Source organism: Martes martes (assembly GCF_963455335.1).
Source record: "Martes martes genome assembly, chromosome: 17".
NCBI lineage: Eukaryota > Metazoa > Chordata > Mammalia > Carnivora > Mustelidae > Martes > Martes martes.
The window spans coordinates 8,947,144-8,965,263 of NC_137905.1; the positions used below are offsets into that span (position 1 = coordinate 8,947,144).

At 50.2% G+C, this 18,120-nt stretch overlaps 1 protein-coding gene across 2 annotated transcripts in view; it reads right to left on the reverse strand.

Annotated features, from left to right (window-relative positions):
* Positions 1–552: 552 nt before the first annotated feature.
* The window catches only part of WWOX (WW domain containing oxidoreductase), a 940,194-nt gene continuing 922,626 nt past the window's right edge, over positions 553–18,120 (reverse strand). Inside the window, exons 9-10 of one of the 2 annotated variants that reach the window (XM_080829456.1) lie at positions 1,545–1,744; positions 664–790 (exon numbers count right to left, since the gene is read on the reverse strand). In XM_080829456.1, coding sequence (XP_080685582.1) covers positions 1,556–1,744 — 189 coding nt within the window. In that variant the 3' untranslated portion in view covers positions 664–790; positions 1,545–1,555. Of the gene's footprint in view, positions 1,745–18,120 lie in introns of both variants that reach the window. The other variant, XM_080829455.1, reaches the window with a different exon arrangement.

Genomic DNA, 18,120 nt, shown 5'->3' on the forward strand with positions numbered 1-18,120 from the left:
GTCTTCTTTGCACTGGCTTAACTTCTACCTTCACCAAAGGCCTACAGCTTAGCTTAGCTAGAGGCAGTCACCTCTCCACTCAGCCCAAAGAACTTAGATGATGCATCCTACTGGAAAACATGTGTTTGAGCTATCAAAGTGGCCTTGCAGGGAATCTGCATGATTTTCATATCACACCTGGTATTTCCTGGCATTTCAGCAAAAGCATTCCCTCCATCAGGCCAAAGTGCATTTCTTTACATCCCTACTGGAATGGGAAAAAGGGTTAGTGGGAAAGAGACCCCAACTGCTCCCATTTTGATGCACAGATTGTCTGGTCACCAAGAACTTGCTAATTACAGGGGGAGCAAAGCACTGAGGGCCAAAAGAACCCACTAGAAGTAATAACAAAACCTCTCAAGGTGAAATTAAACAATAGTCACTTTTCTTTCTCTCTTTCTCCAACAGAAAATGTGATGCTGGCATGCTAATCGCGGGAGACAACTTGGCCCACAGACAGCCACAAAAGCACAAAAACAAAACAAACTCTGAGAAGAAACAAGACGGTGTTTTCCTGGCATCTACAAGAAGCGCTTTATTTTTCCTCTAGATTTCTTTTCTAAAAAAACAAAACAAAACAAAAAACAAAACTGAAACAAACATTTATAGAGACAGTGCAAACTTCAGGTGATAATATTCAAGCATGTTCTTTTATTAAGCATAGGATGGGAGGAGAGGAAGGTGAAGCGGAAACGCTCAAGCAGGATAACCTGGAGGCTGGGAGCCTCCGCGATCAGGTTGCTTCTTGAAACTGCAAATGAGGAATGAGGGGAACAACTTTTTTATCCTCTGCCCCCACATATCCTGTATATTCTCATGGACACAATGCTTCCTTTCTTGCCCGCCGAGGTGTCTAGGGAATGATCTGCAAAATTCGTTTGTAATAATCTATCAAGAATTTTGGGGCAGCTTTGGCAAGGGGGTTGGGCCAGCCCTTTGGGACCCACCAGCTGTGTCTAGCCCACCCATTTCGAAGTGTCACTTCTCTCTTGGCTGGCTGGAACAGGGGTCCCAGAGCTCTCTCCCCCAGTCACTGCTGTGCCCACTCAGGCTTGGTCAGGACGAATGAAAGGATCAACACTCGCCTCGGCCAGCTCTTAGCTACAGTGGGGCTGTGAGGGTGGCGGGGGCGGGGTGGGTGGGACGGAGGGCACCTGGCTCTTGTAAGCAATGCACGAGAACAGCTCGGGCTTCCACAGTGACACAAGGAGCCTGCATACCAGCTCAGCGTTCACCTTCCAACAGGCCACCACCAGGAAAGCAAAGAGACGCCAGCCTCGCCCAGCCCCAGAAAAGAGAGACGGTCCCCCCGGGCCCTGCAATCCCCATCGGTACTTGGTGTTTGTTTCCCTCTGTCGTGACTACTCGTATTCCCTCTGTTCTGGCGGATCTATGTCAGGCTGGGGGGGACACTGAAAGCCCCTGGCTAGTCAGGTGGCAGGGGTCCAGCGGCGGCAGCTGCGCAGGCGCAGACGCGCAGGGTGGGTGCGCGCGCCGAGGCTCACCAGGCACGCGCTTAGCCGGACTGGCTGCCGGGTCCCTCCTGGATCAGCCTCTCGCTGAGCGCCCACAGGGCCCGCGCCGTCTCCTCGCTCTGAGCCTCCGGGGACGGCATGCAGCGGCAGCAGTTGTTGAAGTACATCCCTCCGAGGCCCTCCAGCTCTGGAGCAGCAGCACAGTAGACGGTGGTGGCAGCTCCTTGTTGCTGAAATCAAAGCAAAAAGACCAAAAAAAAATTATTTTTTCTTTATTTTTTTTAAAGAAAAGAGGTGATGAGCTGACTTCATTCTGTCTGCGAATTAGCAAGCCTCGCCCTGCCTGGTTCGGGTGTACCTGGATCTCAGCATGGCCAAGGGCACTGAGCTCAGCATGTGACTGTACAAGGTATAATGTGGCATCCTGGGAAAGCAAATTCACCAACTCTGCTGGTGTCCCTTTTTACACCTCACAGAGGAAAAGGCTTCAAAAACAAATATGCGTATCAATCAATCACAGCAGAGGTCTCTTCTGAGGAATGAGAGAAAGACAGCAAGCATCCTTTTGCGCACCCAAGAACAAATGCACCCAACCCGCTGACTTCTCAACGAATGATGCAACTTGACACCAAGATGTTTCTAGAACCTTCTGTCTGAATTAAACCAACCACTCTAATGGCCCGTTGGATAGAGAGGGACTGGTGCCAGATCTTTCCTTTATTTTTTGCTCACGGTGCTGCTAGGGGAAGTTTTCAGTGCTGTGTGGAAATGTCTGACACACACATAGACACCGGCGCCCTGCCATACACACAGGCCTCATGCAGACGCACGACACACGTATTAATTCATCCAGAGCCTGTGAAAACCTTTCTGTTAATGTCATATTCACCTTGTATTTGCAATCGGACAGTGACGAAGGGGGCACCTTTCTTCTCAGCCCACCTCAACTTGTAAGTTGCGATGAGCCCGATCGAGTACTTTTGGTTCCCCTTTTGAGTAACAGTTGGTGCTGTGGCTAGGGCTGTGCATGCCGGCGGGGCACCATATCATCCTGGCTGACACGGGGCTGTCAGGGATGCTGTAAAGAGGGCAAGAAATCACTTTGCTTTGTGAGCCATAATTAAAAATAATAGGCTGGTGTTCATAGGGAGACACAGTAGGCACGGCTCTAATTTAAAACCAATACAGTTTATCTGGCATCTTATGATTATTTATGTGCATCACAGCCCTCGCCGCCCCAACTAATTATCAGCTGATAGGGAGGGGGCTGGCGGAAGAGGATGGAAAAGGTAATGGGGATAAGGTCACCATTAGAGAAGACACTCAGGGCATTTGACAGAGTGGGAAAATGCATTTCTGTCCCCATCCAAAGCTTACCATTTTTCCTGCCCCTATAAGGTTGACGTTGTGCCCAAGCAGAGAGCTTCGTGGAGAACCCCTCCCTCCCCGGGTGGTTTGGTTTGTGCGTACTATGATTGTGCTCTAGAACCGCTGGACGCCAAGGTCATTTTGAGAATCAGGATCTCCAGGTGTTGTAATTTTAGGAAAGTGCTGTAAAGCAGGCTTGAGTTTTTCTTTGTTTGGTAGCGGCAGACTTCAGCATCAGTTTTTATGGTCATATTTGAATTAGTCTGCAAAGCAAATGGTCAGACACAGTGAAGTGATAGGATTGTGGGGAGCAGGGCGGAGTGGAGGGGGGCGGGACATCGCCAGACTTGAGTTTTGAGGATTACTGGTGCTTGACTGGGTTGGAGAAGTCCATTACTTCAGAATTTGAACACCCAGCATGACTTCAATTTAATTAAACAGTAATTGGTGTTTAACTTCCCCAAGCCCCTCGCCATGCCCACTCCCCAGACAGCCAGTTACTTTCTTGGATTCAGCTATTTCTTTTCGAATTGGTTTGTGTGACTCAAGTGTAATGGAAATGAGCTCATGTCATCCAAATTTCCTCTCACTGAATTATCATTTCTAATAACCCTTAGCTTAGCACCTGGCACATTTATCGAAAGAATTTCGAGTGGTTTATCTGACTCCTCTGCATCCCACGTGGGGAAAAAGGGAAGCCAAGTGCCTCTAAAGACAAACGGAAGAACGGAGACGCGCATCCCGCTCACTCAAGCCGAATACCCTCTCGGCCGCGATTCCTAGCAGAGTTCAGGTGGAGATGATGTTTTGCATAATTTTCTGGATATCTTAGATTTCCATCTTACTTTGCAGCTGCCAAAACCACCAAAGAGTGGTCAGGTGATTTGCCATCAGCTCATCCCCAAAACCGAGGCCCCGGCCCTGCTCAGGAGCGCTCGTGCTGTCAGCACTCCCACAGCGCCGTTGGGATCGGGTGCCCTCCAGTCCGGAGATCAGGCCACTGGGGAAAGCAGAAAGCGGAATTCTTCCAAACCCAATGTACTATCTTGCCACCGTGACCTTCTGAAATGATAGCACGTTGCACTCTTGTACTGTGGGATTGGTCTTTTTGCAGAGAAATTCTACACTTGCGTTGACTCAGAATCAGGCTGACGAGGGAGCCGGGGGGCATGGCTTTGCGCTCCGTGGAACCTGACAGCAATTGCTGTCGACCTCATTTCACGTCAGCTGATGCGTGGCTACCATGCTGGAAACCGTCCATTTTAGAAAAGCCCCGTCTCTTACCAAGAGCGGGCTTTGATTCCTTTGCCACAAGGCTCGGTGACACACCGTCTTAGTAGCATCACCGGCGAGGCTGGCTTTGTAGAAGAACGCGGTACAGTAGGGGCCCCCGAACGCAAAGCCCGTGTCCTCCACGGCGCAGGTGAGCTGCAGGCGCCTGGCAAAGCCAGCCTCTGGGGTCTCGCTCCGCTCAGCGGGCGCCTGCTTCCCTGTCCTCTCCGGCTGGACGCGTCAGTAGTACTCGCAGTACCTTTCAGTCCCAGCCCCGGCCCCACTCCCCTCCTGGCTTCTCGGGGAATTCTCTTTTCAGCTGTACTCATGGCAGCCTCTGAGTGACATCTTTATAGGATCAGATGTGATGACAGTTTAATAACAAGTTCTAATTTTTGGCTCATCAGCTTTTTGGTCTGCCTATCATGAGAATGAGATGGCGCCACATTAGGGGAATCTCATTAGTAAATAAGCCAGTACTGCTGATACAAGATAAGACATTTTTAAACTGATTTAAAAAAAATTTTTAAAGAGCCCTTTAATCACCGTCAGATGACTTTCATGCCACTTTTTGGGGCATCGGTACATAACTTGGAAAAGATGAAAGAGCGTGTAAAGGAAATGATGTTAACAAGTCTGCTGTAAGATATCTGAAGCAACGTCTTGCTGGCCGTCAGCACTGCGCACGATCCATCGTGATAAAGTAACAGCAACACTTGACACACGAACACCGACTGGCGCAGCGGGTTCCCCTAAATGAACTTTTCAGAGCAATTTATCGGAAGCCGGTAGGTTGCACGCTGTTGCAAGCCCCGGGAACTGGGGTGTCGCGGCTCCATCCCGGGGACACGGTGTGAGTTAGGGTGTGGATGACACCGGGCTTGAAAATTTGTGGGAAGCCCAGCAGGATCTTTAATCATGCCTGAATGCCATTTCTGATCTAGTCGAACATCTGCGAGCCGCCGGAGGAGAAGTGTGCCATCAATGTTTATAGTATATGTAAAATTACCTACGATTCTTTTTTGGGATTAAGTTAAGAGTATCTTGGTAATAAGGGTTCATCATTCTCTTTCAGAAATCATTTGTCAGATTTGTAGTACAATCAGCAACTACAGAAAGGTGGGATTTAAAAAGCAGTTGTTTATTTATAGTTCAGGCCATGAGATCTAAATTATCTGTCCTTCCAAAACCCTTTGTTGGGATGAAAATGTTAAGTAGCTGCTTTTCATCAACATTTATTTGATAACCGCTGGCCATCACTTTGGAGCTGTCAGCATGGAATACAAATGAATATTGACTCTTTTAAAGGAAAAGGTACAGAGGCTTCTGATAAACAATATATGGGAGAGAAAAAAAACCACTCCCATGCTGGTATTTGTGATGCGTTGGTTAGTACTCTGATATAACGTACATTTTAATAAGGACACATATTACATAACATTCAGTTTTCAAGTTCCTCTACTTTAAAACGCATGCTTACTTAAAAGGAAGAATATATTCCTGTCTTAAAGTAGATTTCACTATGAGATGTATAAAAAGATAAAGACACACTGTCACGGAATATCTATATATTCAACGATCTCGAGAGTAGGAGATGTTCTAAGATTGCTTTACTACAGACATATTGATACCAGGACATCGCATGACACATGCCAAATCAGCCAGTTCAATACAAAGTAGTTGTGTCAAGAAACATGGCACGGAAGTTAGCCCGAGTTCAGAACCCCAAGGGCAGGAACGAGAGCCTTTTTGGAAGTGGGTGGTGATTATCGTGCTGCACTCCTGGGACAGCGATGGCAGGAAGGCAACCCAGTGCCTCTCCAAACCCTCCATGCTTTCCCTGTTACCTGTCTGGGGTCTGTTAGGCAAACCAACACTCGCCCAGTGCAGAACCAGCCACCTGTCTGGTCCTCCAGAACACGGCAGTGACGGAGCCGCGGTGGAGACGAGGGGGCGAGGGCACGTATATCAGGTGGCGTCCGCGGCCGCCGCCACACCCTGTCTTTCCCTGTCTCTCAGGAGTACTCCTGACAGAAGAGTCCGGAACCACTCGACCGGAAAAGTGCAGCACCGTGTCGCAGAGCTCCTCTCCGGACACCCTGGTACACCTCCGTCCCTCAGAAACAGTTACGGGTTCAGTCTCCGACGTGCGAGGCAAACCTAAGCAGACTGCCCCCCCACCCATGTTATCAGGTCCCCGCCTGCCGTCAGAGAACAATCTTCTAAGCCCCCAACGCGTGCCGCGTGTTTCATTAGTTCATGGGGTCAGCCTGCGGGAGTAAGGCTCAGGGGCCTCCCGCAGGAGCGCAACCGCGGCCACAAAGTCACCCCCTTCTTCTACCACCGAGCAGCCGAAAGGCTGCTGTCCTCCGCATCGTCATGCTCTTCCAGTGACCGGGGGACAATGGCTAGCACGTACGGACAGCTTACAGCCGGTCGGGCACCACGCAGCTCTCCGAGCCAGGAGCAACCGTTACCCTCATTTGTAGAGGAGGCCGCTTCGCGTCAGAGATGAAAAGCAACATGCCCAAAGCCACACGGGTCACCACGCAGGTCCACCCGCTCCAGAATCCGTATCAGCCTCTGTGCAAAGCCTCCTTCCCCAACACGGGACGCAGATGTTTGCATATTGCCTACTCCCTGCTGTGTGTGTGTCCCCCTTGGCGGAAGCTTCCTCGTGAGGGCCTCCCTGCCACCTGCCACTGTGCGAGGCCCCGACGTGGCCTGGGATGAAACGGGAGGTCGTGTTCCCTTGACAAGTGTTAAAAGGACAATTTTTCCATTGTTGATTTAGTCAGTGAACTAAATTGAAATTATATCCATTTGGATTAACAAGAGTGAAGACTCAGCGCCACCTCAGAAGATCCAGGAGCAGATGGCCCTTAACAGAAAGTCACCTGATTCAAAATGCCACCTTTGCGTGCCGCATCTGCCCAGCTAAGGAACCTGCTCTTGGATGACAGACCTTTCTTCAGCGCGTGAACTGAACCACATCAAAACCAGTGAAACCTAAGCCAGTCTTCATCTGGTACGTTCTCATACGTGTCGGATGAGTGTGGCTTTTGGAGAACACCGGACGCGCTCCTCAGGTGCGCAGAACAGCGTCCGGTCCCCATGCCCCGCCCGCCCCCAATCCGCTCCGAACACATTTACTCCTACGAATCTCGAACAGCTGATTCCCACAGAGGCTTGACACCAGCCGGGCTTGGATACATGCAGATACTTCCTGTTGGCATCAAACAGAACTTTTTTTTTTTTTCACAGCCTTTCGGAGTTTTGCAAACTCACAGGCTGTTCTTAACATTTATTACAGAAGGGAAATACTACTCAGTTTCTCAAATAGAAGACGGAGAAGAGGACCAAGAGTACAGATACTTGCTTTCCGCTGCGGAGGTTTTACAATTCTGAGAGTGTTCAGAACATCCATTTAGATCTCGTTCAGATTTTCAGCCTGACGGAAGAGAACGTGCCCACTGGAACGCTTTGACGGTGGTCAGGATGGTCTCCTCCCACCCCAAGGAAACAGGTTTCTTTCTTCTTTGCTAAAACAGGTTCTCAAGTGTAGAAAAACCTCAGAGGTTCTTTTCAGTTGACTTGTCTCTCCCCCAGTAGGTGAAGGAGTGTCATTCCCCAGGCGACACTGGGGACAGTCTATGAGGAGGGTCTTGGTGATGGGAGGACCAAGCAATGGGCTAGGCCAATCCATGACCATAAATGCAGCTGGTCCCAGAACAGCCTAGAGCCCGCAACTGTGAAGGGAATCTTGAGTGAAATGTCTGACGGAAAACAAACGTGGCACATCTTTTGAGAAACAGCCACAGGCGTCCATTTGGAGACAGTCTGCAAGATGACCCGAAACCTTTCTTGTTTGTACTTCAGGTATCCCAAATATTACACCCCCAAATCCAAGTCAGACTACAAGACCCCACAGCATTCCCCATGACAAAAAAACCATGTTTCTAGCAAGGTCATTATGGAGTTTTAAGAAAATGACTTGGAGACCAGGGCAGAATGAGATGGAAAGTCAGGACGGGCGCTGAGAAGGATTTGTAGGAACAAGTTCAGAGACTAGTAGGTTCAGGATGGAAAGCTGGAAAGGACTTTTTTTTTTTTTTTAAACAGAAGAATATATTTGTCTTCACTAGCCTTAAGTTTTGGGGAGAAAAAGGCAGCCGATCCCAACCATCCAAAGAGGCCCAAAGCCATGTTTATTCCGGGAAGGCCAGGCACGGGTGGCTTCTCACTTAGACTATCAGCGGGATTGAAGGACGCACTGACCTTGGTAGGCTTTACAGGACCTGTGTTTTGAATTCAATGAACTGTTCTTAACTTTCCCTTGAAATAAATGAGGCCCTTTTCATACCTCTTCTGTGTTCCAGAATCCCTGCCATAAATGTTCCAAGGGCTCCATGACAGATTTATGTCTGGTCTCAAAAGAGTGGAGGAGAAATATTTAGAATGATTTCATCTTTCTAAGACCTGCTGTTTTCTGAGACTGTAGAGCTGCTCTGGGAGGAGGTTGGGGCAGGGGGTGGCGTACCACATGAGGGGAAGGAAGAGGAACGGCTCAGGTACAATCCGGGTGGGCAGTCCTACTCCTGCTTAGTTCCCCTTCCATCTGTGCCCGCCAAAAGCATTCTACGACCAACTGGGCCTGAGAGATGGTCCCCGTAAGACAACGAACGACAGGATGCCACTGACCGTCTCCTAGCCGTGAACGAAGCCCCCGGGGCATTCCATGCTGGTCTTGCCTGGATGACCCACATTGCTCAAAGTACAGTTTCTTTCCAAATGGGGCGTTCCCTTGCTGGGACGGAAAAACGCACTGGGGTACCCATTGTTCCATGGGTCAACGTGAAGCCACTAAGCAGAAGAGCCATAGAAACTGGCCACTAAAATATGCATCATCCTTCCACATGGGACAGATCTGATGGCCGGTTACTGGAATTTTCCAACCGGGCTGCCTCCGACGCTAGCGCTGAAGGACTAGTGGGTATTTATAAAAGATAAAAGAAGATATTTAGCGTGTGTTAATTTGAAACATTTTACATTTTTACTCCTTTATCCTCAGTTATAGCTAGCTCTGTATACTGTATATAACTGTATGCCTCTGTATTTGCCACGTATACTAAAATAAACCTTTGAAATAATTGCCAGGCAGAATTAATGGCTTCTGTTTCAATATAATGGTGCGAAGAGTGTCTTCACGGTACAGGTGAAACAAAAGCTCCCCCCTTCTCTGCTGTATGGACTGACCCTGCCGAGTCGGCCTGCCACGTTGGCTCTTTTAGAAAACCAAGAGCTGACTGCTTTTGTGAGCAAGCCAGATTTCAGGGCAAACCCCAAACAAGCTGTTTGTTTAGATTTTAAGGTAGACCGTTCATTTACACCCAGGTCACAGAAATATGCTACAACATTGTACTGAAAGGCATGAGTAGGTGGGGTGGGGGTTGAGTAAAACCCACAGGGTCTTCTGATGGGGCCACATCACCGCCAGAAATTAACTCTTAACTCTGTCTTCCAGAAACGAATGAAAAAAAAAAAAAAATAGACTTGGTGATCATTCGGATCTCACAGGCAGGCACCCATGCCCGGCCCCGCTGTTTGCGTTAGGTTTGTGCGTTTTCATAGCGAGCTCTCTACAACAGATCATTTCTCAGGCTCAAAGACGCTGGCCTTGTTAATATTTCATTTAGAACATACTGTGGAGAGCGTCTCATTTATATTACTTCCATAATTAATGGTGATAGCTTAGGCACTGCCTTTACACAGAGAGATCTCGTCACAGTGGTCGATGGGTAATGAGAAACAATAGATATTTCATTCACCAGCAGCTTGTTGCTAGTTAGTAGGAAATGATCGTGTGTGCTGTTGCTTTAATTGCCAGGGTAAATAATTCTGCCTCGGTGTTAGTGAACATTTTAAAGCACTCGATGCAAATAGACTAGAAACAAAACAAACAAAAAAAATTACCTTTATTATACAACACCTTAGCATAGAAAGTTACAAAGGTATGTCTTTTTTTTTTAATTGTATTCTATCATGCAAATATTCTCTAAATATGCATGTGCTGACTACTCATCTCCTGTATTTTAGGAAATACAATTAGGCTGCCTTTCTCTTCTCCTATGTAGACTGTAAATAACTGTAGATCTTTCTCTTGTTTCCCTATGTAAATATATGTAAATACTAACAAGCTATGCATGCTGATATTCTAGGCAATTTCAGGTACTTTTATAATCTGAAGGCATGTACTTGAACTGGTTTGTTAAAAGGAAAAAAGTCTCTCAAACTCTTTCAAGCTGAATAGAAATTAAAGATTTCTTCCTAGATGATTGTGGTTTCTTTTGTTTGCTTTCTCATCCCTGAACAGTGCTCCACTCGTGTTCCCTGCCCTTCTCCCCGGGAGAAGACAAGGGCACGCACCTGGGCCAGGAACGATGTGGAACTACTTGGCTTTCGTTTCTAACCACTGTCCTTGGGTTTCCTAAAGAACTTCTAGACTCATAAGATAGGCGTCTTCGGATTCTTCTAGCAAAAGAATCTGGAGTTAAGGGAAAAAAAAATCGTATTTGTTGCTCCCCTACTACGTGTCAGCACAGTGCTAGGTGCTTTCCCTCTGCAACCCCTGCGAAAAGACCCTGTCGTTACCATTTCAAAGATGCAGAAACTGAGTCACAGCCTAGAGGGACAAAACTATTAAATGCCTCCCAAACCCTGATTCCTTCCTGTGAGTCAGCTTGTTCTGTGAAAGGTCAGAGAGACACTCTTTTAGGCCCTGTGGGCCCTACAGTCTCTGTCACAACTCCAATCCGCCACTGTTGTTAGGAAAGCAGCCTCAGACAGCACATTCACCAATGGATGTGACCGTGTCCGATAAAACTTTATTTACAAAAGCAAGCAGAAGGCCCCATTTGGCCCACTGGCCTCCGTTTGCCAACCTCTGTTCCACACCCAGCTCTTCAACAGAGCATGAACATTCCCCCTTCAAGTATATTTATGTGTTTGATGGACCGTGGGAATCACTTGATCAAATGAAAATTCTCCATTTCTTCCCTGCAGGTAACAACACTATTTGTCGAAGTCATGAAATGATAAGGAGGTGAGCAAAAATGAAGTCCCTTGAGCTTATAAATCAAGCTGTCTTCCTCAGACAAATCTCATTGCCAGGTTTCAATGTAGTTACCTTTTGTTTTCACAAATGGGGAAGGAGGAAAAAGGCATGAAAGACTAAGGTAAAAAAAAAAAAAAAAGGCAAAGGAGATCGAGCGCCGCTCACTCTTCAATGAGGGGAAGGAGGCTATTACCTCAGGTATCTATGGAAACCAAGCAGCACACAAACTTTTTAATGGTTGGAAAACAGCGTCTGTGTTTGAAGATGTTTTCCCCAAGTATGATGCTTCAGTGTAAATGCATTAATTGACAGTTTCCTTCGGGACTTTTTTATTGAAGTGTCCAAAGTTAATTTGATGGCACAGGGAACTCTCTGGAGCCCTTGAAGAAGGCTGCAAAGTTAGGCCTTTAGAAAACGGAGCGGGCTCCGGCGTCCCCTACAAACCCGAGCCCACTCGCCCGCAAAGCGAGGGAAGAACCAGCCCTTGCTCCCTGCGGTTTTCCCTCTAGAACACCGTCTGGATTCACCGTGGGCTGGGAGAGACTCCTTCTAGCCTCTCTTCTAACAAGGAACAGTATCGCCTCTTCCGCCATGCAGGGACTGGGGGAGAAGGAAAGACCGGCGAGTTCTGCCGTCCGGGTGGCAGTGTGGGAGGGTGACAACAGCCCAGGAGCTGAAGCCGTTTTTGCCTTCCACATTCAAGGGGCAGCCGTCTTTCTCACCAGCCTTACCCAGCGTCTCTGGGTGCCACGCTGGTCACGGAGTCCACTGCTCCCCTGGTTCCCTAGCCGTAGCAACCAGACCCAAGTTCCCGTCCATGTCTCTGAGGCAGCAACATATGAACCAGGGCCGCGATTACTTAAGTGCTATAAAATCCGAGACACCACTGCCCGCCTCTTGCCCCCCAGGCCCTTCACACATATCTCCTCCAAATCTTCACATCTCCCTGTGCAATGATGCTAGAGAAAGGGATAGACAGATGGACCCAGAGGTGAGCAAGCAAGTGCAGTTTAAAAAAAAAAAAAGTGCAGTAAAAATACAGAATCTAGGTGTTGGGTAGCTGGGTGGCTGCTACAATACTCTTTCAAGTTTTCTACTTAAAAGCTTTTATAATAAAACGTTGGGAAGATATACACATCCTTCCCTGTGGGGTAGGATTCCTATTTTACAGATGAGAAAGCCGAGGCACAGACGTATCACTGAGTAGCCTGAAGTCCTCCACCTGGTAAGTGGTGACATCCTTCTGGAATTCACGCCCACCTGCCTCAGGCGTCCCTTCCATAAAGGGTCCACGTGCATCTCTGTTCTACCTCCTGGGCACTTAACCCCAGCCCTCTCATTCTGCCAGATTTTTACCTCAAAACATGAAAACCGGTTTGCCATACTACTCCCCCAGGCAGATGGAGGTAGGGTCCCCGACTCAGCCCAGAAATCAGTTCTCCCAAGGGCGAAAGTGACCTGTGTGCGAAGGGAGGGGAATGGGCACGCATTCACTTGGTGGCTATTTCATTCAGCTTGTGTTTCTGAGGTCCTGAAGGCGGAGGAGCGTTCCCGCTGGCTGGGGTCGGCGGCGCTGATGCCTTCCAGCCTGACGAGAGCGTCTGTGATGCGGACCCAGAAGTCCGAGCCGGAGCGGTGCGCAGAGAGCGCGGCAGAGCGGCACGGGGAGGCAGTACCGGTGTCAGACGCAGGGGGAGGCGGGGGCTGCTGGGGTCCGGGCCACACCAGGGCACGAGATGGTTGAATGGGCAACCTTCCGGCCCGGCCTGTCCTCCTCCTCACAGTCCTCCATCTGACACTGGTCAACTCCAAATTTTAGAGACTAAAAGAACATTCCAGCCCGAGTCTGATGATTTGAGGTAGGGTGCCCTCCCAGCAACCACACCCTGCTTCCTAACTTCACATTCAGACTTTTCTCCAGTAGGAAACTCCCCTCCAGCTGACCCAGCACACCCACCTCTTTCCCTTCAAACCCTAGAAGATACGAAGCCTACACATCTGCCTTCCCACCCCCTCTGGACTCACTTGTCACCTGCCCCAGCACCTCACCTGCTGCAGGCCGCCCTGCTGGGTTATTGTCTTGGAGCAGCTGGCGCCTCCGAGTCCGCTAATCTCCCTCCTTCCAAACACATCGAGTCCCTGAGTCTCCGCTGGACAGCTGCCTTAGAGAGGGCTGGTCCAATCCCAGCCACCATCACCAACAACAAAACAATAACGACAATGACAGTGACCTGTTAGTATTTCCAGTTCTCACAGGCACTTCACCAGGTAGGTATTAGCATGGAGCCCGGCGAAAGCGGCAAAGCCACTCACGGCCATGCACCTGGGAAGGGTCAGAGCTAAGATCCAAACTGAGCTGGTCTTGGTTCAAAGCCCATGTTCTAGTTCCTGACTAATGTTCCTTCTGACCCCAATCAGACGGTGCCCATCCCCTACCTGGGTGATTTAATCCCTCTAATGGCCAAGCTGCTTCCGGTAGAGCCTCAGGGACCCTCCTCCTCCTACCTGAGCTCCAGTTCTCAGTCCTCAGACCCCCTGGCTTCTGGACTGGTGTCCTCCGCCTCGGGGGCAGGGGGGGGGTAATCATTTTTGCCCCCATATGATTGTGGACATACCCCTGAAAGGGCCTGAGGCCCTTCCCCTGCGATGTTCCTCTCCTACCAATTGCTTCTCAGGCAAAGGAGGTCTTGGAGGCTGGCAATGCTCAGGTTAATGTCTGGCAGGAGGCACCAGGGTGGGCCCGTGACCAGCCGACTGCAGCCGGCACTCCCGCCCTCCAAGTTTGGAGAAACGCTGAACTCATGACAACGGGGTACACTGAGGAACATCTGACTCTGCATTCTCCCCCTCCGGCTGCCACACCTGATAGGAGTCATCCTCTCAGAACTCCCTGGCTTGTGAAAAGGCAGGTGTACCTACAAACAAGGTGTCGGAGAGGATACATGCCAGTGGTGTAGCCGGCCCTCGAACTGTCAAGGTGCCTGAAAATCTGTCCTCCACCGGAGGCCCCCTCTGGATTCCTAATCATCTGAGTTTACAATGCAGGCCCCTTCATGTACGAATCCTTATGGGGCACGATAGCTTCGGGGGCACATTCTAGCCAAGCCCTAGAATTTTTGCAAGAGCGTTCTGGAAGCAGCTTTATCCACATTTTATTTATAGGTAAACTGAGTCTCAACAAGTAAAATGACTTAACAAATAATCCTTGTTTACTGAGTTCTGGTTTTGTGCCACCTGCCTGCCTTGTGCTAAGGGATCCACGTGGCTTTAATTGCTTTCAGGAAGGGTCCCACCCGGGCCAGATTTTTTGGAGGCCACTAAGCCAAATTACAGGTAGGGCCTGATTCCCAAAGAGACAAAGGTCAAAGACCAAGTGGCAGAGTCGGGAGCTGAACCCAATCCCATGGGCTCCAGAACCCCAACTCTTGACAGTGGCAGCAAGAGAAACGGGAATGTTCTCGCAGCCAGATGGACACAGGAGCACCGTAAATCTGTGGTTCAAGACTTTACACAATCACTGTAGTAGATCTTGCGACAGCAGTATGAAGCTAACAGTGTCTGAGCATCCTGTGCTCGCGTGACATCTTCCGTGGGCGCCACCCCATTTGCCGTGCTCCCATTTGACAGACACAGCACCTGAGGTCCAGAGAGGTTAAGCCACTTGCCCCAGGTCTCACAGCTAGTAAGTGGTGGTGCTGCTATTCGAACCTGAGCTGCCCAAGCCCTTTCTCTCTTTGCTGTGTGGCATCTTGGGCCACAGAAGCCAGGCCTTCACAGTGACACTTGTCATTGCCCAGGGGCAGGTAAACATCTCCAGTTAGTTGTTCCATAGACGCAACCCAGATTCATGAGCCCGAGTCCGATGTTAAAACTGGGTTGGAGGCCAGGGCTTCCGCTACGCGTGAAAACGCAATGAGAGTGACTCCACGCGCTGGCTCCCAGGAATCGCAGAGGAGGGAGCAGGTCTTACCCAGGACAACCTCCCCGTAACTGAAAAGGGGCTGTGTCTGTTTTCCTTACTTGTTTCTCCTTTCTACTGTTCTCTAAAGCTGCTTCTCATTCCCCGATTCTGGTGAAGGGCCAGCTGAGTCAAACCGCACCACCGACAAGGGCAGACCCGTAACTGCTCCGGATCTCAGTGCCGTTGAACCCCTCCCTCGAGGCTGAGAAGTAGAACTTCCTGCTCACTGGAATGCCAGGGCTCCGGACTCAGGACCACTGCCATCTCCGGGGCCCACGCGTGAGCCGCCTCCCACCATCATGGTGGCCGTGTCTTGGGTGTTCACGTTTCCACCATAATGAATAGGAAATCCAGAGAATGAATAAACGAATTGCAAAGCTGTAGGTCTTGTCTGGTGTTTCTAAGGCCATCAGGAGTCTGGGGTCACCACCACAGCCATCCTTTTGTGGGGGTGAGGAGTCAAGCAAGATCATTAAAACTTACTTTCCCCATGAGGTGCTTTGCTTTGCTTAGATGACACGACCCAGAAAGCAGAGTTGGTGACGATTGGTTAATGTTTAGCGACAGGCTCACTGGAACATAGAGGGGAGAGGGCACTTTGAGCTGCAGTTTCTGCCAAAACCCATGGTGGAAATACCCTCAACATGACCGTCCGAGTGTGGGGCTGGGAAGAGGCACACGCGGTCAGCCTGCGGGAGCTGGTGTGGGACGGGGCTCTCGCGCCCAGCACGCGGGGGAACGGCCCACGGAACACGGCACTAGGGACTGTGGGATCTTCTGAAGATCATGAGGAAGGACAAAACAGGCCAGGACCCCAAGGTCATAAAACCACCGGGGCATGTCAGGTGCAGCGGCGAAGTAGAAACGCAAACCAATTTTGGACACCTGGGGGTCGGCGTGACGTGGACCTGTGACACACAGATTTGGTTCAAGTTGGTCCCCATAACCTAAAAGCTAATTCCACTCAGGTGGCTCCCCCAGCTCGAGGTAGCCGTAGTCGCCAACACAGACTGAATCAGTTACGAGTCCTAAACGTCATTCTAGAAACTCGGCAACAGCATCTCATTTATGACCTCCCCTCAGAGGTGCAGAAACTGAGGTTCAAGGACCTAGAACTTGATCAAGGTTACACAGAGCTCTTGAAGTGCAGTGCCAGGATCCGAACCGAGATCCGCCAACTCCAGACCTCCTCATGCCCCAGCTCCCTGAGAACTGTGTTCTCTATGCGTTCAGCATCCTTGAAAACCACACATTTCTTGCCTTAGCTGGCATCCATGTATCATAACAAATGTGTGTGGCCCCCCCACCATGTCTCCCACTGAGTGATATAGGATCTGGGACTCTGTGGGGTTGTGGGTGAGGAAAGGAGCTATGGGAGGAGGGAATGTACACTGGGGGAGGTAGGGTGTCAGGGAGAAGAGACAGGGACCACTCGTCCGATCGGAAGTCTCAAGACAATGAAATATTATTTTTCTGGTATTCGTGGAAGCTGGACATATAAACTCAGAATTTACTCCTTTTGCCCAACAGGGCAAGCCCAGTGAGCGGAGATAACCCACTGGTGTCTGAGAGCTTCCAGTACACGGTTAGGGGACACGTTCTTCAGCTGAAGGCCCTTTGGTTCGGTTTGTCCGCCAACCGGCAAGGTCAGAGAGAAGAGGAAGGTGTCTGTGCACACGGCACCCACCGCTGTGACTTTATCAAAGGCGATAAACCTCGAAGTTGGGTTTGGTTTATGGTACTTCCTCAGATAAACGCACAGATTTCTTCTGATTAAACTGCACGAGAACAGTCGGTCCCAGAACTTAATGATACTACTGTCCCTGCTTTCGAAGGGAATATGTTAAACAAAGGGGGCTTTGCTGCCCGAGTTAACCCAATCTTTCCTGGGTGGGAGGAATACCCTTTACAAACAAGGAAGAGAAACCAACAATGTCAGAAAGGAGTGAAATGGTCTCTCCCTCCTCAGCTGAAATCCCTGACATATGAGTATCAAGCATGTCAAGCTAACCGAGCTGGCCCAATTTGCTCTAGGATCCCACGGACCACCATCTGGAGCTCTGCCCCTAAACACGGTGCTTGTCTGATCTGACTTAACTATGATCCCCCTCAGCACCAGCCCCCTTGCCAGGTACCAGTTCCCGGGCTACACAAGACAGCCTACCTATCTAGCTCTGTCCTCTCCCTTTCTTCTCTCCCCGTACCCACTCCCACGAACGACCCTCCAGTCACGGAGGCTTCTCAGTGAGCACGTGGCTCTCTAGCAGGGGCCCTGGGGTGTTCCCGAGCCTCCCCCTTCGGGACCGGGGCCACTCATTTCTCCAGCGGCTGGGCACTGAGGGTCGAGTCTTTTTCTTCGGGAACTGCTCTCCGCCAAAGGGAGCTGCCCTGCCCAAGCACACGCCCCTCTAGAAGGCGGGCCGGCTCCGTGCCCACCTGGCCTCCCTGTTCCGGTCGAGCACCTCTCCGAAGGGCCACGCTGGCTTCAGACTCCTGGAGGCTGGCTGCCATCACATCACAGCTCGGTCCTCCCCCTGCGCCCCCCTGCCGCCCCCCTGCCCCTCAGGCATGGCTCTCAAGGGCACCGCCTGCCGACCCTGCACGTCAACCCCGGCCGCAGTCTGCCGCCTGGACAGCCAACCTGCAACTTGAGACAGCTGTCCGGCTTCGGGAAATATACTTGACCCTTCCGAAGCTGTCTTCTCATCTGTAAGTCTGAGATGCTGATATCCTTAGAGAATGATTTTGACGACTAAATCAGACTATGTGTGCACGGCGCTTACACGGAGCTGGCACGGACATCGCACCCGCTCCAGCATGAGAACAGCGTGGCGGTCGGAGAAATACCAGCACAGCCCTGGGGGCCCGCGTTGCTCTCTGCCTGCACCATC